The sequence below is a fragment of the Bombina bombina genome, chromosome 6 (genome assembly GCF_027579735.1).
Source record: "Bombina bombina isolate aBomBom1 chromosome 6, aBomBom1.pri, whole genome shotgun sequence".
NCBI classification, from domain to species: Eukaryota; Metazoa; Chordata; class Amphibia; order Anura; family Bombinatoridae; genus Bombina; species Bombina bombina.
In genome coordinates this window covers 880,573,201-880,600,059 of record NC_069504.1, presented here as the reverse complement: position 1 = coordinate 880,600,059, position 26,859 = coordinate 880,573,201, and the positions used below count along the sequence as shown (strand labels likewise).

The following is a 26,859-nucleotide window of genomic DNA, read 5'->3' as shown; positions in this document are numbered from 1 at the left end:
AGTAGGAGCTGGTGACTCAAAAAGTTTAAATATAAAAAGACTGTGCACATTTTGTTAATGGAAGTTAATTGGAAAGTTGTTTAAAATGGCATGCTCTATCTGAATAATGAAAGTTTAATTTTGATTGAGTGTCCCTTTAAGAGCTCGCAGTAGCAATAACCAGCTACTTGTTATGGCTGTTTATTTACCACTCACTTATAAATGGCTGAATTTGTCAGTTTACGGGTGCACAACAAATGAGCGCTCCTCTTGTAATCTAGTATTAAATACTTTCATATATATGAAGTAGCATACCTCCCAACAGTTGTAGCTATTTATTAGGGATCCATCACCATTTTGTGAGCAGGGATGTTTTGGTATTGGGCAGGATTTTGGGTGAGCTTGGCTGGTATGTGGGCATGCCTGGTGGACCTGTGTGCATGTCTAGGGAATCTGTGGGTAGAGCTAAGGTAAATTCTGCAGATAGGGACATATGGTTCTCTTAGAGGGACAGCGGTCAGAATAAGTGATTGTCCCTCTCAAATAGGTATAGCTGGGAGGTCTGAGATAGAAGTAGCTTCCAACCCTCTATTTACCAGGCTTCTCTTTTTCATTTGTCTGTGCAGTATGCAAACCAACAAAATACAAGCTGCCTGAAAACAGAATCCTCACTCAACTGTGATTAGGAGTCAATAGGACTGAAGAGGCTTGTGGAGTATGACAAAATCTTTAATCTGCATTCAAACATTCCAAGGAAGAATGCCCCAGTTTCCAGTTCCTGCTTGTGCTGTCTCAATGAAAGTGTTTTAATGTGCAATACAACGGCTTAAAATGTCAGTAAACATACACTTAATAAATGTATAACTGCATTCATGTATGTTGTAAAATACCAAATTCCTTTAATTAAATAGAACAGTTTTCAGATTTTTTATTATTTAGTTTGCCATTCAGGATCTGTTACAGATCCATAGGCTGGCTGCACACAATGACGCACCTAACATTTGGATGAGTTCACTTCCTACAAAGTTTGTTCTGGATCTTTGTTGTCTGCCCTGGCGCCACATTGTTTTTATTGTTGAGACTGTGCATGCGCTGTAGATTTGTTCAGGAAGATGGCAGACGCAGAAGTGCACATTCACTATTCTGTATGGCAACTGTTTGATAGACTAATCTTTCTGCAGCTACAAAAAGGAAAAAAAAACTGCACAGAACAGGGTGTGGACAACAGATAAGATGTAAGGAGATACTCATTGGTAAAATGTGTCTATTTAAACTGCATAAATGAACATTAAGGGCTAGATTACAAGTGGAGTGCTATTTTAACTTGTGCCTGTAAAGGGGCAAAATTTTCCATTTACGGGCGCACGTTAAATTACCAGCCATTACAAGTGGCTGGTTAATGCTCCCGCAAGCTCAGGGTTTCACTTTCCGCTAAGTGTACTTAACCAGAGAACAGACCTTTGGCTAATGGAAAAAAATGTGCCCCAATTGCTCCTAAAATATAGTTCTTTAACATAAATTTAAAAAATGAGCATTTTTATTTTTTTCATAAAATAACTGCACAAAGCAGTTATAAGGGGTTAAAGTGAGGGGATGTTGGGTGTTTGAAAACGGCACTAAAAACTGCATTTACATAGAGGTGAATGGGGACTGAGGTTTTACTCTAAATATATATGTATATGCTTATATCCATATATATTTATGTGTTAATATGTGTACATATTACCTTACCAGCCCTTAAAAGGGCCTTTTGCGGGGCATGCCCCAAAGTAAAAAAAACATACAATACCCCCCCAACATTACAACCCACTACCCACATACCCCTAATCTAACCCACCCAAACCCCCTTTAAAAAAACCTAACACTAAGTCCCTGAAGATCATCCTACCTTATCTTCACCGAGCCGGGTATCACTGATCCGTCCAGAAGAGGGTCCAAAGTCTTCATCCTATCCGGGCAGAAGAGCTCCTCCAGAGGGTCCGAAGTCTTCATCCTATCCGGGCAGAAGAGGACATCCGGACCGGCAGACATCTTCATCCAGGCGGCATCTTCTATCTTCTTCCATCCGGAGTGGAGCGGGTCCATCTTGAAGCAGCCGAAGCGGAGCCATCCTTCTTCACTGACGTCCAATCAGCCAATCAGATTGAGCTTGCATTCTATTGGCTGTTCCGATCAGCCAATAGAATGCAAGCTCAATCTGATTGGCTGATCCAATCAGCCAATCAGATTGAACTTGAATCTGATTGGCTGATTCAATCAGCCAATCAGATTTTTCCTACCTTAATTCCAATTGGCTGATAGAATCCTATCAGCCAATAATCGGAATTTGAGGGACGCCATCTTGGATGACGTCATTTAAAGGAACCTTCATTTGGACTTAGGACGTCGGTGAAGAAGGATGGCTCCGCGTTAGCTGTTTAAAGATGGACCCACTCCGCTCCGGAAGGAAGAAGATAGAAGATGCCGCCTGGATGAAGATGTCTACCAGTCCAGATGTCCTCTTCTGCGCGGATAGGATGAAGACTTCGGACCCTCTGGAGGAGCTCTTCTGCCCAGATAGGATGAAGACTTCGTACCCTCTTCTGGACGGATCGGTGATACCCGGCTGGGTGAAGATAAGGTAGGAAGATCTTCAGGGGCTTAGTGTTAGGTTTTTTAAGGGGGGTTTGGGTGGGTTAGATTAGGGGTATGCGGGTGGTGGGTTGTAATGTTGGGGGGGTATTGTATTTTTTTTTACAGGCAAAAGAGCTGTTTACTTTGGGGCATGCCCCGCAAAAGGCCCTTTTAAGGGCTGGTAAGGTAAAAGAGCTGTTAACTTTTTAATTTAGAATAGGGTAGGGAATTTTTTTTATTTTGGGGGGCTTTGTTATTTTTTTAGGGGGCTTAGAGTAGGTGTAATTAGTTTAAAATTCTTGTAATCTTTTTTTATTTTTTGTAATTTAGTGTTTTTTTTTGTAATTTAGATTAGTTGATTTAATTGTAGATAATTGTAGGTAGTTTAGTTAATTAATTTATTGATAGTGTAGTGTTAGGTTTAATTGTAACTTAGGTTAGGATTTATTTTACAGGTAATTTTGTAATTATTTTAACTAGGTAGCTATTAAATAGTTAATAACTATTTAATAGCTATTGTACCTAGTTAAAATAAATACAAAGTTTCCTGTAAAATAAATATAAATTCTAAAATAGCTACAATATAATTTTTCATTATATTGTAGCTATATTAGGGTTTATTTTACAGGTAAGTATTTAGCTTTAAATAGGAATAATTTATTTAATAAGATTTAATTTATTTTGTTAGATAAAAATTATATTTAACTTAGGGGGGTGTTAGGGTTAGACTTAGCTTTAGGGGTTAATACATTTATTAGAGTAGCGGCGAGGTCCGGTCGGCAGATTAGGGTTTAATAAGTGTAGGTAAGGTAGCGGTGACGTTGGGGGGGGGCAGATTAGGGGTTAATAAATATTATGTAGGTGTCGGCGATGTTAGGGGCAGCAGAATACGGGTACATAGGGATAATGTAGGTGGCGGCGGTGTGCGGTCGGCAGATTAGGGGTTAAAAAAAATTATTAGAGTGGCGGCGATGTGGGGGGACCTCGGTTTAGGGGTACATAGGTAGTTTATGGGTGTTAATGTACTTTAGAGCACAGTAGTTAAAGGGACATTATACACTCATTTTTTCTTTGCATAAATGCTTTGTAGATGATCTATTTATATAGCCCATAAAGTTTTTTTTTTTAAATAAATGTATAGTTTTGCTTATTTTTAAATAACATTGCTCTGATTTTCAGACTCCTAACCAAGCCCCAAAGTTTTATGTGAATACTGTCAGCTACCTTCTCCAGCTTGCTCCTGTTTGTGTAAAGGGTCCTTTCATATGCAAAAGAAGGTGGAGGGGGGGGAGTGTCTTATTTGCCACTTGCAGTGGGCTTTCCAGCTACCTTTTCAACAGAGCCAAACTGACAGCTTCTAAGTAAGTTTTTAACAATTTTATACTGGATTTTTATATCAGTATCTGTGAATCTTATTCTTTATAGTAGTGTCTATTACGTGCAGTTATATGAAAATGAGTGTATACTGTCCCTTTAAGAGCTTTATGAACCGGCGTTAGCCCAGAAAGCTCTTAACTCCTGACTTTTTTCTGCGGCTGGAGTTTTGTCGTTAGAGCTCTAACTCTCACTTCAGCCAAGACTCTGAATACTAGCGTTAGAAAGATCACATTGAAAAGATAGGATACACAATTGACGTAAGGGGGTCTGCGGTATGGAAAAGTCGCGGCTGGAAAGTGAGCGTTAGACCCTTTCCTGACTGACTCTAAATACCAGTGGCCGGCCAAAAGCAGCGTTAGGACCCCTTAACGCTGGTTTTGACGGCTAACGCAGAACTCTAAATCTAGGCATATATTAACCCTAATTATATTAGGGTTAATATAGTTAATATAGTTATAATATTATATATCTTAACTATATTAACCCTATCTAACCCTAACACCCCTAAATAAATTCTTATTAAAATAAATCTAATTAATATTAATATTATTAATTAAAATATTCCTATTTAAAACTAAATACTTACCTATAAAATAAACCCTAACGGCTAGATTTAGAGTTCTGCGGCCAAAGGGGTGCGTTAGCTACGCATGCGTTTTTTCCCCCGCACCTTTTAAATACCGCTGGTATTTAGAGTTCACAGAATGGCTGCGTTAGGCTCCAAAAAAGGGAGAGTAGAGCATATTTAACGCCACTGCAACTCTTGATACCAGCGGTGCTTACGGACGCGGCCAGCTTCAAAAACATGCTCGTGTACGATTCCCCCATAGAAAACAATGGGGCTGTTTGAGCTGAAAAAAACCTAACACCTGCAAAAAAGCAGCGTTCAGCTCCTAACGCAGTACATTGTTTTCTATGGGGAAACACTTCCTAAGTCTGCACCTAACACTCTAACATGTACCACGAGTCTAAACACCCCTAACCTTACACTTATTAACCCCTAATCTGCTGACCCCGCTATCGCTGACACCTGCATATTTTTTTTAACCCCTAATCTGCCGCTCCGTACACCGCCGCTACCTACATTATACCTATGTACCCCTAATCTGCTGCCCCTAACACCGCCGACCCCTATATTATATTTATTAACCCCTAATCTGCCCCCCACAACGTCGCCTCCACCTACCTACAATAATTAACCCCTAATCTGCCGACCGAACCGCACCACTACTATAATAAATGTATTAACCCCTAATCCGCCTCACTCCCGCCTCAATAACCCTATAATATACCTATTCTATTGGCTGATTTGAATAGCCAATAGAATAAGAGCAACTGTAATTCTATTGGCTGATTAGAATAGCCAATAGAATTACAGTTGCTCTTATTCTATTGGCCATTCAAATCAGCCAATAGAATTAAAGTAGCTCGCATCCGATTGGCTGATTTGAATTTGAAGGCTCAAATCAGCCAATAGGAATTCAAGGGACGCCATTTTTAATCGCGTACCTTGAATTCCTATTCAGTGTACAGCGGCGATCGTATGAAGAGGATCCTCCACGTTCCGGCTCCGGTCTTCAGTTCCAGAGGTCTTCGGTTCCAGCGTCGCCAATCTTCAGTTCCAGCATCGCCGGTCTTCAGTTCCAGATGGATGGTCTTCAGCTCCGCGGTCATCGGTCTTCAACTCCTCTATTCCGCACCGGCTGGATCCTTGAAGAAGAAGAGGTCGCCGCCTGGAAGAAGACTTCTCTGCCTGGAACAGGACCTTCTCCACCGGTCTTCAGGACAGGTAAGGAGCACTTGGGGGTTAGACTTAGGTTTTTTTAAGGGTCGATTGGGTGGGTTAGAATAGGGGTATGTGGGTGGTGGGTTGTAATGGGGGGGTTGTTGTTTTTTTTACAGGCAAAAGAGCCTATTTTCTTTGGGGCATGCCCCACAAAAGGCCCTTTTAAAGGCTAGTAATAGAGCTGTTAACTTTTGTGATTTAGATTAGGGTAGGGACATTTTTTTATTTTGGGGGGCTTTGTTATTTTATTAGGGGGCTTAGAATAGGTGTAATTAGCTTAAAATTCTTGTAATCTTTTTTTATTTTTTGTAATTTAGTGTAGATATTTGTAGTTTATTTAATTTATTGATAGTGTAGGTGTATTTGTAACTTAGGTTAGGATTTATTTTACAGGTAAATTGGTAATTATTTTAACTAGGTAGCTATTAAATAGTTATTAACTATTTAATAGCTATTGTACTTAGTTAAAATAAATACCAAGTTACCTGTAAAATAAATATAAACCCTAAAATAGCTACAATGTAATTATTAATTATATTGTAGCTATCTTAGTTTTTATTTTATAGGTATTTAGTTTTAAATAGGAATATTTTAATTAATATTATTAATATTAATTAGATTTATTTTAATAAGAATTTAGTTAGGGGTGTTAGGGTTAGATAGGGTTAATATAGTTAAGATATATAATATAATAACTATATTAACTATGTTAACCCTAATATAATTAGGGTTAATATAGTTAATATAGGTGGCGGCGGTGTAGGGGGGGTCAGATTAGGGGTTAATCTATTTAATATAGGTGGCGGCGGTGTAGGGGGATTAGATTAGGGGGTAATACATTTATTATAGGTGGCGGCGGTGTAGGGGGATTAGATTAGGGGGTAATACATTTATTATAGGTGGCGGCGGTGTAGGGGGATTAGATTAGGGGGGTAATACATTTATTATAGGTGGCGGCGGTGTAGGGGGAATAGATTAGGGGGTAATACATTTATTATAGGTGGCAGCGGTGTAGGGGGAATAGATTAGGGGGTAATACATTTATTATAGGTGCCGGCGGTGTAGGGGGATTTAGATTAGATGCAAAAGAGCTGATTACTTTGTGACAATGCCCCGCAAAAAGCCCTTTTAAGGGCTGGTAAAAGAGCTGGTTACTTTAGGGCAATGGCCCGCAAAAAGCCCTTTTAAGGGCTGGCAATAGAGCTGTTACTTTGGGGCAATGTCATGCAAAAGGCCCTTTTAAGGGCTGGTAATAGAGGTGATTACTTTAGGTGGATTAGATTAAGGGTTAATAACTTTAATATAGGTGGCGGCGGTGTAGGGGGATTAAATTAGGGGTTAATAATTTTAATATAGCTGGTGGCGGGGTAGGGGGATTAGATTAGGGGTTAATAATTTTAATATAGCTGGCGGCGGGGTAGGAGCTCACATTAGGGGGTAGGTAATATAGATGGCGGCGGGGTAAAGGCTCACATTAGGGGGTTATAAATTTAATGTAAGTGGCGGCGGGGTCCCGAAGCGGCGGTTTAGGGGTTAAATACTTTATTAGGGACTAAACAGACGTACTATGTGTGAGCTCCGTGCATTATACACCATAAAAGTTGAATTTAGGCACTAAAGTTATTTTTTTTTTGGGATACATAACCTCCCTGGAGTGTTTTGGTGGTCCGGAGGGGCACTGGGCTTCAGGAAGAGAGCCGATTAAGAATAAGAAGCTCTGCAACTGGTGGCAAGATACTCGGAAGCTACGTTTGCACCACAGCATACAGATCTTAAGATACCAAGCGTACTACAGATCGTAGACCATGGAGGAGATACATCTTTACTTTCAAGCAATGATGGAGGAATTTGAAAGGTCGCTTTGCAACAGGATTGACAAACTGATCCTGATTCTACAGCCCATGAGGGAACCAAATGCTTACTTTCCGCCAAAGATGGCGGCGCCTGACAAGCCTGCGGTCTTAGAGATTGACTTGGGGCAGAGGGCCATCTTGGAGCCGGACACAAATGCTGGACCAAAGCAAAATACGCCTATCTCTCCTAAAGCGGTAACCCTGCTCAGCCCCCTCCCATGTGAAGATGTGACCAGAAGGCTGTGTTTTTACCACTTTGGTGGGTTCACGAGTGTATACCTACTGATGGAGTCCTGGAGTGAGGCCTGGGGGATGACGCCTGGGAGTGCGGCCGGCTCCCAAGTGCGCAACAACGATGTGTTACACAACCCACAGACTGCATTCCACGGTATCCTGTCTTGGCGTAGAGGTGAGGGTTGAGCTCTAGGGACGCATTTGCTGTAGGTGCTGCTCAATTGGATTTGTCCCCTCGGCGCCTAAAAATTTAACCCTGCTTGCAGTATACCAGGACTTTGGCAGCCACACACCCAAAGACTGTTACCTATGGATGAGGTATTGTTGCCTCTCAGCTCTGACTTCCTACAATTTCCACAATCTCCCCAGGTGTATGTGGCTGTTTTTTTTTTGACACATAGGTTGTACCTCTATTTGGCAGGTTTACTAAACGCTATAACAGTGTGCACGTTCTTGTTGTTACTATTTTTTCACAGCTGGCTTTGGCAATATACATAAGAGGGACCTCGATGAGCAGCCTAGGAAACATTTCTATTACAGTGTTATGTGGTCGTGGGATGTGGAGATCCATTGAGGTCATAGTATTTATTTTATTATGGGATAGTAGTGTGTGTGTCTGTCAATTGGCCTGTGAACTTTGGACAGAGATCTTCTTCTCATTCATTTCTATTAAGCTCTGGTCTTCCTACTAAATGCTTTTCAAATATATACTTTATAATCTAGAGGCCCAAAAGTGACCCATATATCTTAAGTCTCATCTCCTGTAATAGTATTTGTGGTAACTTTTCCATATACTGTCCCCCCCCCCCCCCATTTTTTATAGGGAAATTGTGTGGACAGGGGTGACTAATGCCCCTCACAACCCTAGGCAGAGTTAGGGAGTCTCTGCTCCACCCTAAGCTAAAACTCTGCAGCTTTTATTGCTAATGTTACTAAGATTCTAAGGCAAGGGTCCTTCATATACTTTTAGATAAATATTCTTTATATAGAGTTTAGTAAGCAACTAAATATCACAAGTGGACTACTCATTAGTGGGATCAATGTATAAGAAGGGTATACTATTGCAGAAATGGCTGGGTTTGGATCTGTAACTCTAATCCTGCAGGATATCTGGTAAACAGTATTTATCTGGGCACATATAAATGTATTAATGAATTTCTTTGGAATTTAGCAGAGGTTAGTGTAATAAATAATCTCCCTATTATCTTTTAAATTATTTGTATCTTTTTTGGAGATAAATCTGTTAAGCGGAACTTACATAATATTTTGACTGAGAGCGCTTAATCCATATGTTTACTTAAATTTCTAATTGCTGTTTGCATCTGTCTTCAAGTAGAGATGTATTTATAATATGGACTCAATGTTTCTTGAAGCCCAGCACAAGTCAGTGAAGGATAAGTTCCTGTGCTTACATATTACTTTATTAAGGATGATACTTGACTGATCCTAATATAGTGCTATTTAGATCCTTGGCGGTCTAAGAGTGACCCTGCATATATGTGAGAGTATAAGTATTTTACTAGTTTTGAGTGTTATATAATATATCTAAGGTCCAGGAGCAGTTAGGTTTTTCCCAATAATTCTTAAGCGAGAGGTGCAATGGATATTTAGGACACTAACCTCACTTAGAAATACAAACCAACCTCTATGTATATAATGCGTTGATTCTATACCCCATATCTGTAGTTCGACTGCTAGATGTTCTATACCATATATAGCTAATTTATGCTTATCTCTTACTGCCTCTTAAAGAGTGGAGGATATACCCAGAGTTTTGTATATGATGACTCCCTTGTTAAGTGATACCAAAAGTTTATGTTATATGTTTGATTACTATAATCCTGCAGGGGGAAGTGTTTTATTTAGTCATAGTTGTGGAATATATCAGGGACAAGCACAAGCCTACATATGTCACGAACTGGTCATCTAAATTAGGCTTATACTGAGTTGGTTGTCTTAATTTGTGTTATCTGTCCGTTTGAAAGTGATTCTTATCTGAACATTCCCATGTGTCATGTTATTTAGCTATAGTTGTTAAATATATCAAGGACAAGCACAAGCCTACATATGTCACGAACTGGTCATCGAAATTAGGCTTATACTGAGTTGGTTGTCTAAACTTGTGTTATCTGTCCGTTTGAAAATGCACGTATGGAAAATGAGGTAATATCCATGGCTAGAAAATGCACCTTTGGGTTAGGATATGTTTAGATTCTACAGATGTGAAGACATGCTTGTTTAATTCATCATGTAAATTTCGATGTATTTCAAATAGGCATGTTGCCATGAAGTTTTTCTCTGAAATTGTGTTTTTGTTGTCATATTACCTCAATAAAAAGTATTTAAAAAAAAAAAAAAAATACTTTATTAGGGATTGCGGCGGGGGATCGCGGCGGGGGATCGCGGCGGGGGATCGCGGTTGAATGTTAGATAGACATTGCGCATGCGTTAGTTGTTAGGTTTTATTTAGCAGATCGCGGTTGACAGGTAGATAGACATTGCGCATGCGTTAGGTTTTATTTAGCAGCCAGTTTAGGGAGCTACGGGGCTCCAATACACAGCATAAGGCTTACTACGCCTGCAATTTGTGGCGAGGTGAAAATGGAGTAAGATTTCTCCATTTTCACCACGTAAGTCCTTACACTGTATATTGGATACCAAACTGCGCGGGTTTGGTATACCTGTCTATGGGCCAAAAAACTACGGCCGAAGGCAGAAATATACGAGCGTAACTTCTAGGTTACGCCGTATATAGGATACCAAACCCGCGCAAAATTTGGCATAGCCGGCTTCTGCGGGCGACGCTGCATATCGGAACGGGCCCAAAGTTTTCTGCCTGAAAAATTGTGAGGCATAAAGCTGTTTAAATTTAACTTGAAACTGATACAGCAGTATCAGCTGTTTATTTCCTGCATTTTTCGATGGTTAAAACTTACTTGCTGCTAATGTTGATTGGCTAATTACTAGTATTTTAAGCATTTTCTCCAGATTAGGCACAGTGGCAATTGTTCAAGGGCCATTTCAAGCCATCACAGTTTAAACACAAGGTTAAAGTACAGTTTGGGAGTTGCAGAGCACTACCAGTCACCGAACCAGCAGTGGTAGACACTCAGCTGGGTTGTGTGATTAGCGATACTAATTGGATCAACTACAGTTTCTTCTCAGAACCAGCTGTGCCCTCCTTTACATGTATTAATGTTTTTAAAAACAAATATATATTTAAAGGGACATTAAACTCTAAATACATTTCCTGCTCCTCCCTATAATTATAGGTATTGCCATTATGGAACATAGTTAGCACTGCAGGTATCTGAAGGAGAGTTGAATATTTCAAATCGGTTAGATTACTGAATAGAATACATTTCTTTCACTTAATTGTTCATGTGTGAATATCATAACATTATGTTTTTCTTGAAGTGTATCATCCGAAGATAAAAGGAAACAACTTTATTGAAAAAATGAATTAAAAAATGAGTGTGTGAATTTAAAAACAATGGTCATGTCAATGCAGTAAGTAATGCAATTGACTTAATTATAAAGTAATGATTATATTCTTCTTTGGAGTCTATATTTTGATCTAAGCATTATCCACTTGGATGTTAGTTCAGAAAACCCAGTGTTATTGCCTTTTATATTTATTCAGTGTAACCGGTTTTATTCAACATCAAAAGCTGATTTATCACCAGTGTTTTGTTTCAGAGTATGGGGGTATATGGGTAATTATGTTTATTTATGATCCCCAATTGCAATGGTGATGTATCCTTATAGATTCATCTTTTTGTCTAGCACGTTTGAGCTTCTTTTGGTTGCTTAATAAAACACAATAGATTGCCTCTTTTTAGTTTGAGCAATATCATAATAATTTCAATGATTCTTTATATATATAGGCAATAATAGTACATTTGTTGCTTAGTATCCAACTATTTTATATGTATATTTCTATATATGTGCATATATCTACATATGCCAGACCACCTTGCTAAGTATTATGCAGCTACAATTCTATTAGATTCCCTCTATCTGTTCCAAATCTTAAAGGGACAGTAAAGTCCAAATTAAACTTTCATGATTCAGATAGAGCTTTTCATTTTAAACAACTTTCCAATTTACTTTTATCATCAAATGTGCTTTTTTCTCTTGGTATTCTTTGTTGAAAGCTAAGCCTAGGTAGGTGCATATTCTAATGTCTAAACCCTTGAAGGTCGCCACTTATCTCAGTGCATTTTGACAGTTTTTCACAGCTAGAGGGCGTTAGTTAATGGCGGTCATATAAATAACATTGTGCTCACTCCCATGGAGTTATTTATGAGTCAGCACTGATTGGCTGAAATGCATGTCTGTCAAAATAACTGAGAAAATGGGGCAGGCAAGTCTGCAGAGGCTTAGATACAATGTTATCACAGAGGTTGTTTAGTTTATAAATATAACAGTGTTAGTTATGCAAAACTGGGGTATGGGTAATAAAGGGATAATCTATCTTTTTAAACAATAACATTTTTGGTGTTGACTGACCCTTTAAACTAGTAATTCATCTAATATTTTTCTATGTCAAGCCAGTAGCAGTGTGTGCAGCTACAAATATAATAAAAGACTTGTGTTTATAATTGTATCCCTTGAAATTGCTACATCTCTAGGTTTTATTACCTCAGCTGGGATGCATTATTGTTTGTTAAAAAGTAGCAACTTAATGAAAAGCGATACATATTGGATACATCCAACCATTGTATACTACCCTCTGTGTAAAGTTGCCTAAATAAGGTCCCACTATTCCAGGAACTGAGTTATAAGTTAAATAATCTAACACTGATGTATGTAATTATATAAGAACCGGAGTTTCACATACAGGGTGAACAAAACTTAAATGGACAGTTTTCCCAACATTTTTCTTCCCTTTAAATTTTTCCCAATTATTCATTTTACCTGCTGGAGTGTATTCAATGGTTTAGCAGTAGCTCCTTTACCCTTATTTTGGCATTTGAAATGGCTGATTTAGCCTGTGGTAACCCAACCTATACTAATCATTTCTGGTCTTACGTCCAGGCTACTGACAAGCCTATGTAAACACAGCCAGCAGAAGAAATTACACTGCCAGTGGGGTGCAGGATAGTTAAGTAATAAAACATTAATTTTCCATTGTCCTCTCTAAGTATTGAGCTTTGGTTTTCCAGACAAGTATAAGATAAAGAGCAAGTGTGTGTATACTAAGTGGTAACATAATTACATTACCTGTAACCAATTTCAATAGGATTGTGGTTTAAAAACACCAAACCAGCTAATTCATATACCAAAATAAACCTGAAAATGCAATTTCTCATAAATTTTATACTCTGCAGCTGTTATAACAGTCATTGAAAATACAGTAAGGGGAAATTCTTATAATATGATAACCCCATGTGATAATATCATTGATCCAAATGTCCATGTAATATAAAGATTGCTGCTGGCTTGACAATTAAAATCTCTATGGAATACTCATTACACTCCCGCTCCTCGCTGATAATTCGGCTTTATCAAAACGCATGGCGTGGCCGTGACAACAAGTACTTACGATTCTCATCTGGCGTTAACACGCCTTCTGATAACATAACGGCAGTAGCAGACCTACTTAACAAAGGGCCCTGGTGCAAAAACATTATTGCCCCCCCCCCACAAAGGTAACTCAGTAATAAAAAATAGTAATAATATACATGCTGCTCTGTATAATGATTTTGAGGATAGATAAATAGATAGATAGACCTGGACTAATAAAAAGGTTTCCTGCATTAGGATTGTACACAAGAGTATGTATAGATTGGCTGCTATGGGCCCCCTCAGCAACGCACCTGCTGCGCCAATGGTAGTCCCGCCCCTGCATCACGGCCAATCCAATCTGCTGAGTATCTTGACCATCCTGCTCATCAGATCCTAGTTCCATATGATATAACCTATAGAAAGGATGTCTACATTAGCAACTATCTATATTGGCTGATTAAGGGCTAGATTACAAGTGGAGCACTAAATTATCGCACAACCGAAAATGGGCAAATTTGCCTATTTGCAGGTGCGCAATAAATAACCAGCCATTACAAGTGATCCGATTTCTGGTTAATTTTCTAAAAGTGCCCCAAATGCCCTCAAAATAGAGGGCAATGTAGTTTTTAATTTAAAGGAAAAAAAATAGTATTTTTTTAAAAAATTAAAAACAACTGCACTAGGCAGTTTTTGGGGTCTACAGATGATGGGAGTGGGGTGTTAGAAAAAAAACGGCACTGATAAGTGCCTTTTACATTGTGATCTATGGGAACTGTGTGTTCCCAGTGTATATATATATATATATATATATATATATATATATATATATATATACACACATATATATATATATATATATATATATATATATATAATTATATGCATATATATTTATGTGTTAATATGTTTATATACAAATATAAATACATATATATATATATATATATATATATATATATATATATATATATAGTCATATACATATATATTTAAAAATGTGCTGCCATTGCTGCAATACTTACCCCTTCGCTGCGCTAGTTCTCATGCCGTCTATGGAGTGATAGCAAAAATGTTAAAAAATGCTCTTGTCTTTGATCGCTTGCAGTGTGTCACAGCCTAATTTATCCTCTGTAAAATGTGACTATTTGTTCTACACTTATTTCTCTTTATTTGTTTAAATTGCCTCTGTTATCACTTCTTCTAGAATGTAGTTATATTTTGTAAGATATTTTTGTGTAGGGTTGGAGGTCAATTTCTCATAACAATTCTTGTTAGACAATTGCTTAGTTGTTTCTTTTATGTACAGATTACCACATTGCCACCTCTATTGGAATTTCTAATGATGACATTGTCCGACTTTTGGATATCTGTTATTGCTTGTTGTCCTTTTGTTATAGGTTATTTGTTGTTGGCATTATATTGAGACTTATCTAGAGCTGGTACAGATTTATAAGTTTCAGGGTTTACCTTTTTCATGCTTTTGTTTCTGTAAACCAAATATAATATAAATATGTTGTTATTTTTTTATCGATTTACCGCTGCAGTTATGAAACATGCTCCTAATAATGTTTAGTGTATAGAATTTTTTTTCTATACAATGTATTAGAAAACTTACATATGTATTAGACTTGAGCAGCCAAAAAAAATTCATTTAGGAAAAAAAATTTCTTCCGAATATTCGGGGAAATTTGTTTGCCCTATTTGGTATTCGTTTAGTTTAAAACAAAACAAATACTGAATTTTAGTTAAACATTTACATATTTTTTCAGAAAACAAATGTAAATATTTCAAAGCTACAGGGGGAAAGTTCACCTGTAGCTACAATACTTACCCTAACTAAAGTTAGTGCAGGCCCTGGGAGCCGAGCGTGCTAAACCTCCTGTTAGTGCAGCCAGGGCTCTAGCAAGAAGAGGATCGTGTTAGGGACAGTCTACACCTTAGTCCTCTTAAAGTCTTTCCTTAGATTAAGCTACAAATATCCTCCTGCATCGTTCTATATCATGCAGCAGTAACAGTAAATAAGTTATTTTAAAATGAATAGTGTTTCTGGTCACTTTGAAATGGCTACCAAGCTCCACCCACTGATGACATCACCATCTGGGCTGCATCTAGGCACTTTGCTGAATAGCATTGACAGTCTGTTGAATTGAACTAGTGAGCCTTTTGTGATTGGATTCCATATGCAGCCCAGATCGTGATGATGTCATCAGTGGGCAGAGCTTGGCAGCCATTTCAAAGTGGCCAGAAACAATATTCATTTTTAAATAACTTTTTTACCATTCCTGCTGCAGTATATAGAAAGGGTGCAGGAGGCTGTTTGCAGTTTAATCTAAGGTAAGACTTTAAGATGCCTAAGGTGTAGACTGTCACTTTAAGGTAAGTATTAACCATTATAAAACAATTTAAAGGCAATGAATGAATACTGATATTTTCATCAGCATTTTTTCGTATTCTTTATGTGTACATATATATGTAACTTATCAAAATCACTATTAAAGTCTATGGGAATTTTTGTAGATAAATACATTTTTTTAAAGTTTTTCTAAAGGATTGTGATTGACCCTTATGTGTTTAATCTGGGCAAAGGGGGCTAAACACATAGTTAAAGTCAGCTTTAGAGCAACAATGCACTACTGAGACCTAGCTGAACGCAATAATAAGGCCATGGTAAAGATTTCCCAAAATAGTCAACATATTTATAGGTTCTAGATGTGGTGTGGTTTAAAGGGGCATGAAACCCAAAAAAATATTTTACGATTTAGGTAGAACATACAATTTTAAACAATTTTCCAGTTTACTTATATTATCAAATGTGCTTCATTCTCTTGGTATCATTTGTTGAAGGAGCAGTAATGCATTACTGGTTTCTAACTGAACACATGGGAGAGTCAATGACAATCGGTATATATATGCAGCCACCAATCAGCAACTAGAACCTAGGTTCTTTGCTGCTCCTGAGCTTGCCTAGATACACTGAAAAAACAACAATAAGAGGGGAACACTTCTATAACTCAATATAAGCTACACCTAAAAATTACAACCTTCCTCCAGATGTAAATAAACTAATACTGATAAAAAAAATAAGGTGAGCGCTAAATAAATAGCAAATTGAGAATGGTAGTGACGAATAAGAAGAACGTTAATTACATGTACTATATTAATCAATTTATTGTACTGATAGGATTTTTTCTAACAATATTAAACAATAAAAAACACTAAACCTTGCAAGGTATTATTTAACATAAAAAAACAACCAATGTTTTAGAATACAATATGATAACAAAAATTGGATAAGATATTTAAAAGGTATTGATAGGAGGTGCACCTCTCAACGTCTCTCTCAAAAATGACAGTAAAAAGTACCTTAGTGGACCAAAGTCCCAAATGATCCTTTTGGGAAATTAAGCAGTTGTTTTGACAATCCTAACCGCTAAAAAATGGAGGGTTCCAAGTTAACGTGACCTGGTTAGCAATACTTGGTTCAAAAGGAGAACGTAAGTTGTGTACTTCGTTCTGGAGCGTATCATAGGAAAAAGGAATAACAGCTGAATCTGCTCGCAATCCAAATCTTGGGATTGGTCGATATCTATAGTTGATAGTTCCAACAGACAGCGTCTGTAAAATCATGGATTTCTAAGTGACAGCCTGTGATGTGCTGCAGTTCTAACAGATAGCGTCTGTATATAATTGGATATTCAAGACAGGCAACGTCTGAATCATAGTTTCCCCACAAATGCGTCTGTTTCAGTATTAGAGCGGTGCAGAGACTGTGGTGGCTTCCAAAAGACAGCGTCTGTGTAAAACAGCATACATTTCCTGACAGACAGCATCTGTTCAAATGTATGGTACTGCGAGATCCTGTCAATCACTAAGTGGAAAATGATCTGTGCCGAGGACTCCTTAATACAGTGCTAATACAATGTTCCAAACAAATTGCAGGATAACTGAACTACTGAGACCTAGCTGAACACAATAATAAGGCCATAGTAAAGATTTCCCAAAATAGTCAACGTATTTATAGGTTCTAGATGTGGTGTGGTTTAAAGGGACATGAAACCCAAAAAAATATTTTATGATTTAGGTAGAACATACAATTTTAAACAACTTTCCAGTTTACTTATATTATTAAATGTGCTTCATTCTCTTGGTATCATTTGTTGAAGGAGCAGTAATGCATTACTGGTTTCTAACTGAGCACATGGGAGAGCCAATGACAATTGGTATATATATATATATATGCAGCCACCAATCAGCAGCTAGAACCTAGGTTATTTGCTGCTCCTGACCTTGCCTAGATCAGTGTTTTTTAACCAGTGTGCCGTGGCACATTAGTGTGCCGTGAGAGATCCTCAGGTGTGCCGCGGCAGATTGACAACAGTGCAGGGGTGTCCCTCTTTCAAATTTTGAAATATTGGAAGGTATGTGACAGGCTCATCAGGCATCATTTACAACCATGACATTGACATTCATTCACAGACAATCATTATGATTGTTTGTGAATGAATGTCAATATGTCATGTATAGTTTGTAGGAGGCATGGCATGACAGCACAGTACAGTATGTGTGTATATACAGTATGTGTATATATATATATATATATATATATATATATATTCTGTATTAGGCTACAATGTGTAATTTTGTAAAATTTTGGGATGGTGGTGTGCCACAGGATTTTTTAATGTAAAAAAGTGTGCCACGGCAAAAAAAGGGTTGCAAATCACTGGCCTAGATAAACCTTTCAGCAATGGATAATACGAGAAGGAAGCAAATTAAATAATAGAAGTAAATTGGAAAGTTAATTAAAATCATATGCTCTTTCTGAATCATGAAATAAAAATTTGGGTTTCATGTCCCTTTAAATATGATCATATTTCAATATAATTATAGCAAACACAACACTTTATCTTTATGCAGAGTAAAATCTAGACATGTGCACAGGTGAATTTTTTTTCGGAAAAAGTTTTCCAAATAATCATCTGCCGTGCTATTCAGTATTCCTTTCATTTTAAACTAAACATATACTGAATATTCGTGGGAACATTTACATTCATTTTTATTAAAGAAATGTGTAAATGTTCCTTTGCGACAGGTAACAAAGTTCACCTGTAGCGTTATGAACTTACCTCTAGGGCGCTGGAGAGCCACGTTAATCCCAACCTTCTTCTTAGGTCAGCTCTAATAGGAGGCTTAGGGGCACATTTATCAAGCTCCATATGGAGCTTGACGCCCCGTGTTTCTGGCGAGCCTTGAGGCTCGCCGGAAACACAAGTTATGAAGCAGCGGTCTAAAGACTGCTGCTCCATAACCTGTCCGCCTGCTCTGAGGTGGCGGACAGACATCGCCAAAATTCAACCCGATCGAAAACGATCGGGTTGATTGACACACACCTCCTGCTAGCAGCCGATTGGCTGCGAATCTGCAGGGAGCGGCATTGCACCAGCAGTTCACAAGAACTGCTGGTGCAATGATAAATACAGACAGCGTATGCTATCTGCATTTATCGATGTGCAGCAGACATGATTCGCTGTATCGGATCATGTCCGCTTGCACAATGATAATTCAGCCCCTTAGTGATAGGTTGACCATATTGCCGCTTAAAAATGGGACACATATGAAAAATACATGACAGGGTTCTTTTACAAACCATTTCTTTAAAAAGCCATGAAAACATATGTATTTTTCATATGTGTCCCTTTTTAAAGCGGCAATATTGTCACCCTACTTAGTGAGGACCTTCTCCTTTAACACATGCTCTGGGATCCACTGCGCTAAGCCTCTTATTAGCGAGGACTGGGGCTCTAAGAAGGGTCGGGATTAACGTGGCTCTCCAGTGCACTAGAGGTAAGTATTTTAACACCTAACAGGCAGTTTATAAAAAACAAATGAATACTGACACATTTCATCAGTCTTTCTTTGTTTTATTTAAATTTAGTTGGTGCATTTGTTCGGATATTAGTTGTGTAAATAAAATGCACATGTCTAGTAAAATCCATATTTGTATTCTTAAAGTGAAGGTCAATTTTCATGTGAAAGTGCCCGGTTTTTAAAAAAAACTATTAAAAACAAGGGCACTTTCATTCATGAAAATTGACATTTCAGCCGTTTTTTTTAAATATACTTACCTTTTCTTCTTGAAGCCGCTCCAGTGCTTGACCAGCCCGTCGCAAACCTCTTCATAAGTCAGCAATGACGATTCCGGCATCCTCCAATCATGGCTTCCCCCCCAGGGTAATCATTGCCTGAGGCAACGTCGCGATTGGAGGAAGCCAGTTTCGTCATTGCCGGGTAAGTAAACCAGGAAGAAACAGGCGGGGCATCGTTTCAGAATGGCGATCCGGCGTTTCAGAAGAACAAGGTAAGTATTTTTAAAATATGGTGCTATGTCAAGTTTCATGAATGAAAGTAACAAGTGACCCTGTTTTTAATAATTTTTTTAAAAAACGGGCACTTTCACATGAAAATTGACCTTCACTTTAAACTTAGGATTAGTCTGAAATATTATACAAACATGGGTGCACGGCGCCCCCAAACTTTATGTTGCAGAAAGAAAACTGTGTACTGAGCTAGCAAAAAAAGGCTTTAATAATACAAATAAAATAAAAATTTAATTTAACATAAGAATTCTTTTAATTGAAAAGACTAAATAGACACAATATTATCCCTTCCTCAGGTACAGATTGATGGGCTTCTGTATGTTTCAGGAATTTCATGTCTTTGTGGGAAGTGCTTGAGATGTGCTTAAAGGGACACTGAACCCAATTTTTTTCTTTCATGATTCAGATAGAGCATGCATTTTGAAGCAACTTTCTAATTTACTCCTATTATCAATTTTTCTTCGTTCTCTTGCTATCTTTATTTGAAAAAGAAGGCATCTAAGCTAAGGAGCCAGCAAATTTTTGGTTCAGAACTTGTTTATTGGTGCTGTCCAATCAGCAAGGACAACCCAGGTTGTTCACCAAAAATGGGCCGGCATCTAAACTTACATTCTTGCTTTTCAAATAAACATACCAAGAGAATGAAGAAAAATTGATAATAGGAGTACATTAGAAAGTTGCTTAAAATTGCATGTTCTATCTAAATCACAAAAGAAAAAATTTGGGTTCAGTGTCCCTTTAATCATTGCTTGTAATATAAAAAAAAATCACAATTTCCATAAACACAATTTTGGCTTAGAAATAAAATTGAATTTAAGTCCAATATATAATTTAAACGTAATACGTTTTAAAAACTGTATTCAAAGCTGAATATTGTAAGAACTCACAAAGCTACACTTTTATTTGAATAATAAAATATATAACTAAGTGACACGTTTGATTGATAAATACATAAACATAAAAATATGTTGTTGATTTTATTTTTTAAATGTATTCGATAATCAAATGGCTCTACATCAAACGTCTCCCCTGTTACTCTATGAATTATCACTATCTTTAACTAACGAAGAGACAGGGCACTATGTATTAATAATCTTAGTATATCCTACCAGCAAAGTTCTTGAAATAATAATACTCACTGCATTACATTTACATGAATGTTTAAACCATATGTAGCGGGATGTAACTTAAATTTAAAACAGCTTTTATTAAACTTTAAAATCTTGTAAAAAGAATGAACTTGAACTTGAAAAATAACCTTATATTGGAACTTTGGGATAAAATATCATATGTGTAGTGTTGGTGGGCTAATCTTTGTAATGAATGGCACGGGAAAGGCAGTGTGGTCCCCTAAACTGTGTAATAACAATAGTTCCAAATTGAGATAAATGTTGAATAATAATGCTGAATTGGCAAGAGCAGTAGGAGATTTCCATGTGGGTCACAGCAGCTGGGGCCAACTGTCTCCAATTTAAGGGGTTTGTGCTGTTAGTGAAGTGATGCAGATGTATCACCTATACATGTTAAGGTGACAAAGTATTTCCTTGTTAGTTTTTTATTTCCTACATTATTTACCATTTTAGTAGCTCTCCATTAAATGGTCTCTAGTGCCTTGTCAAGTCACATTGTGAGAGTGATACACAGCAGGGTGCCTATATAACAACAATCTTGCATTTTTCTTTATTACAAACTAATATCATTTCATTTTTGGGGGGGGGGGGGAAATTGAGGTAAGGAGTATCCCAGTAATCCCCTTGAGAAAAATATACACATATTAACACAAAAATTTACAGACAAAGGAATGACTGGGATTTTAGGCTCTAGGAGAGGTTAAAAAGTTCAAGGTTTATTGCACATAGATAGTAGCAAAACAGCCACAGTAGCATACACCCTAACACAAAAATATAGATGTATGTATTCATATACATATATAGTTATATTTGCTGCCCATCAATGCGCGACTTACCCCCTTTGCTGTACTAGTTCTCATGATGTGTCTGACGGTATGACAACGAGGCTCCCATTGAAGCCTTTGAAAGCACTCTCTCATGAGTGCAATGCTTACGTGCATTTCGCCTCACTTGTAGTACCAGCACACATTTGTGTGTGTTGGTATAACTAAGTTGAGCACAAATATTGATTTCGGGGAAGAAATATTTTGCACTCAACTTGTTATCTGGCCCAAAGTGGGTTAAACGCATAGTTAAAGTATACCCTGTATCCACAGAGAATTGCTGGACCTTAATGGAAACTGCAGCTGACCCAATACACAGTGATAGTTACTCAATACAGTTATGAGACTAGTGCTGCTGATTGTAAAACTGCAGCTTCCAAATGGTACTTAAAGGGACAGATAATCTCTTTATTACCCGTTCCCCAGTTTTGCTTAACCAACACGGTTATATTAGTATACCTTTTTACTTCTGTAATTATTTGTATCTAAGCCTGTGCAGACTGCCCCCTTATTTCAGTTCGTTTGACAGACTTGCATTTTAGCCAATCAGTGCTGACTCCTTGGTTACTTCATGTGAGGACAATTGTATCTATATGGCACACAAGCCGGACAGATAGCTCAGCATGCTAAGGCACTGTGGCTGAGCTCTGGGTTGCAGGTTCGATCCTCGGCGAGGTCCACTCAGCCTTTCATCCTTCCGAGGTCGATAAAATGAACAGCGCCTTGAGACCCTTACGGGTGATTAGCCGCGCTTTACAAGTACATACATACATCAACTAGCGCTGTCTAGCTGTAAAAAAATTGTCAAAATGAACTCAGATAAGAGGCTGTCTTCAAGGGCTTAGAAATTAGCATACAAGCCTTCCTAGGTTTAGCTTTCAACAAAGAATACCAAGAGAACAAAGCAAATTTCATGATAAAATTTAAATAGAAAGTTGTTTAAAATTGCTTGCCCTATCTGAATCATGAAAGTTTAATTTTGACTAGACTGTCCCTTTAAACTATTTAACTTTTTCAATATAAATTATTTTAAATAAAATGATTAAAAATGACCTTTTTTTACCTGTAAGTCATAATCTCTGCCTGTGTCTTTTGTGATAGTGTTCTAAAATGCAAATGCTAGTCTATATTTACAACTATTACCTTGATGATTACCATACTGTACTGTATTTCTGATGGTACTAACTACTAGGGGCTAGATTTATTAAGTTGCATTCTTAGCTTTTTGGCCTATGTGGAGCAGGTTCACATAAGCAAGCCTGCTGCCACATATATAAGAAGCATAAACTGATTGTTTTTCTTCTCTGCCATCTCAGAGGTGGCAAGATCAACCAAGCCAACGATTGCTCATTTTGGGGGAATCGACATTCACTGCTCTAGCGCAATTGGTTCCGCTGAAGCAAGGAGCAGCATTACACAAGAAACCTCTAGTGCAATGGTAAATTTTGTTGTGCAGTGTAACATCGGAATTGGAGATTGCCATCTACTACTACTTGCAAACCTATCCTCCTGCAGGGATAGTAAAGTGTGCCCTATGTTTACAAACAAAGTAAACATGATGTAAAACTACCTTTAGGTTACATGTATAAGCAGTATTATGGCATTTAAATATTGTCTAAATGACATAGGATGATGCTGTTTACACTTGGCTCCATCTCCTCTCCAAACTGTACTATTTTACAGCTGCAAAAATACAAATATTCCAAAATCCAAACTACTCCAAAATCCCAAGCAGTTTGGATAAAGGGTTTTCTAACATCACAAGGTTGCTAGTTTTAAAATGACATAATCTAATGAAATCTAATGAAATATGAGCATGTCATTTTTTGATTATAATGGACTAATCTTCTAAACCTTCTGCCATTTGTGAATATTCTTGTCAGAATTTACAAGAACTAAATTAAGCTATGACAAATAAATAAATTACAGCATGAGCTGAGGATCAAGCACCTTATTAGCAGGTAGCAGCAGGAAAAAACACCATAACGTATTATTCCAAATGATGTCTTTTCTGTTTCATTCAATAGGGTAAATTTATCATATTCCTAACCGTACATGATTTGCTATAGAATCATGTCCGTCCGACATCTCTGATGAAGCAGTATATTGCCTTAACCTTTGAAACGCGTAAGGATTATTTTGGAAAACGCCAGTATCTATGTCCTTATGATACACTCAGCTTGAAAGACGTTTTTATCAACTTTTTACAGTGCTTTTAATTACCTCATAGTTATTGAGGTTTCTAAATGTGAGCTCATTACATATTGAGGCTTGTTGTGTGTTTTCAAATAAATGAAAGAGTGTTGCACTATTTTTCTCTCACTTTGTATTTCATGTAACCTATGACTGCATCTCTGGACAAGTATCGATACTAGAGGAAGACAAGGCTGTGACAGACTATCTCTACACTGTGCGGCCCTTACCTCATATTGATTGCGGTAGAAGAGTGTAAATAGACACCCCTAAAGGGACCAGGATTCTTGTTCTCCATTCTTTATATTTTATGAACTTTTGTGTTGATTTTGTTTATCTACCACATATGAATTACCACACACTGGGACTTTGCTTCTGATGATCAATATATATTTTTGATATACATTTTAACTGATTCTATATGATTTGTTTGTGTGTATTCTATGTTAACCACCATAACATTTGGGGTTTGTTTATTTATGCTTAGTTTGTCTTTATTGTATATAATGATTTCTATCATTATTGTTTTCCTGTACTGAATACCCTGATATTTTAGGGAATTTAAAGTCCAGCAATAATTCACAATTCCCCAGATAGTAGTTGCAGAATTTCATCCTTTTTATTATAACATACAAATGTGGGTTTACTGTCCCTTTAAATTGCAACAAAACAAATGAAAAACAGGCAAACATCAAAATAAAAGCCTACTCCCTTTTAGGAGGCTAGCTAAACAGTTTAGCAGTGCTAACTACAATAACACTGGACAGCTACCCTGCACCAGAGTTTAAATAAACAGGGTAGAGCTTCAGGATAACGAGTGGCATAATCAAGGATTACCAAAATATATTGGTGACCCCTAGCAGATTTTTCTAATTGACCCACTAGATCCATACCAATACTCTCAAACAGAGTATCAATTATTGGGAGCGGTACCAGTGGTGCCCTTAGTTTAGGTTTTGGGACTCAGGACAAGAGGCGCAAAACCTTTTTATATCCTCATAAACGCCCGGCCAATAGAACCATTTTAGTACCCGTTCCTGTGTTTTTTTGACTCCCAGGTGTCCTCCCAAAAGATTTGAGTGTGCTAAATCCAGTACTTTTCGGTTGAGAGATGAGGGTACCACTAATTGTTCAACCTCTTGCTCCTCTTCCTTGGTCACTCGATAAAGAAGGTCATTTTTAAGGATAAAACAGGGGAATGTGTTTCTAGATTGACCATCCACTGGTACCCCATTTACTTCTACTACCCGACTTCAGGCATTTTATAGTAAGGGATCATTTGCCTGATTGGGCCTAAAAGAACAACTAGAAGCATCACCCTGCACGGGGGCATTATACACATGTTCATTCCCTTGATCAGGTTCCTTTTGACCTCTTGTTAGCTACTGTTCTGTAACCTGAGTAGCCACCGTTTTCCCTGCTCATTCCACAAAGCCTCACATAAGGCTTTATTAAATCTATACTTATTTTTTTCTGCGATCTCGCTGAGTTTTATGTAGTTTTGGGTTTTCTAAAAATAAATCAGAATGAGTAAATAGAAATATATAATGGGGACTTTCAGTAACCATTCATGCTCGACTTCTCTCAAAGACACCTGGGATTGTATCAAAGCTTAAAACCCAGGATAAGTTCTGCCTATAACTAAAAGATAGGGCAATTTTGGCACAACCACGGCCACAACAGCTTCCCTCTTATCTAACACAATTACTTCTATCCTGGCTGTAGGATAATTCACAGTGCACCTATGTATACAAAGTACCCCGACTCCATAATTAGGTTCCCTGACACCAATGTTACTGCACTACCAGAGCCCACTAAAGCAATAGTTTTAGATCCATTGACAAGAGCAGTTATTCAGAAAGGTTGCGCCCTTTCCCCCATGTCTGACAAGCATATAAGTCCACAAAAATCCTTTGGGTGCTCCCCAAGTCCGCATTGCATGGGTTCTGGGAGATTATGGCACCTTGCCCTCACATGTCCTTTCTCGCCACATTCAAAACAGGTTACATTAGAGGTTTTCCTGAAATCCATCTGTTTTAGGTCATCATAGTTCTCAAAGTTCGCTTTCCAGGGACGAGGACTCATTCCAGTGCGGACTTCCTCATCCCCCATCTTAGCCCTATACCTTTGGGACTTAGCAAATTGTTTAGTTGTTTGGTAGCGCACACCCCCAGTGGCAGTCTTAGATAACCCAGGAGAAACTTTGACAAGGTCTTTGGCAGACAGGTATCTCTCGACCATGGCATTATAAGTAGTGGGGTTACTTTATGCAACCCATTCACGGAAACCTCAGGGCAGTTTCCGCAAAAAAAGGTCAAGTACAAGGGTTTCCAAAATTTGTTATTGTCCCTGAGTCTCTGGTTTCAGCCACTTTTTTGCCAATCAAACATCTGAGTCCGTTAGGGCTTTCCTTCATCATATTGCCAGTTGTGGAAACGTTGTGCTCTCCAAGTAGCAGTAATTCCCATTCTGCCTAGTATTTTTGCTTTTAGATGGGAGTAATCAGTTGCATCTTCCTCCTTAAAGTTGTCGTATGTTTTCTGGGTTTCTCCCAGTAGAAAAGGAGCAATGATTCCTGCCCATTGTTCCTGGGGCCCGACCTCCCTAGTTGCAGTGAAGGTAAGGAGATTTGCCTCCACGTCATCTGACGGAGTAATTTTCTGAAGGCATCCACTTGCCTGTATCTTGTCTGAAATACTAGCTTGCGCAGGAACTCCAGGGACCACAAGTCTTTGGCCTATCTCTTGAAGAATTTTTCTGTCACTTCTTTGTGCACGTAGGAGGGCTTTTACAACACCTTCCATGTTTGAAAAGTCTGTAGTAATTGCAATGGGTTCTGCCCCTTTAGGGGTTGACAAAGTGCACTCCTAGTCACTCCAATCCCACTTCTGACACCAAATGTGACAAGGCAGTTGCCAGTGCACTCAGTCAGGACAGCTTGTAGTTGCAGAATTTAATCCTTTTTATTATAACATAAAAGTG

The 26,859-nt window shown here is 37.9% G+C and overlaps 1 protein-coding gene across 1 annotated transcript in view; it reads right to left on the bottom strand.

The window, feature by feature from the left end:
• LOC128662342 (UDP-GlcNAc:betaGal beta-1,3-N-acetylglucosaminyltransferase 7) overlaps nucleotides 1-13,730 on the bottom strand; it is a 45,147-nt gene extending 31,417 nt beyond the window's left edge. Inside the window, exon 1 of the mRNA XM_053716142.1 lies at nucleotides 13,665-13,730. Coding sequence (XP_053572117.1) covers nucleotides 13,665-13,696 — 32 coding nt within the window. The 5' untranslated portion in view covers nucleotides 13,697-13,730. The remainder of the gene's footprint in view (nucleotides 1-13,664) is intronic.
• Between the last annotated feature and the right edge of the window lie 13,129 nt (nucleotides 13,731-26,859).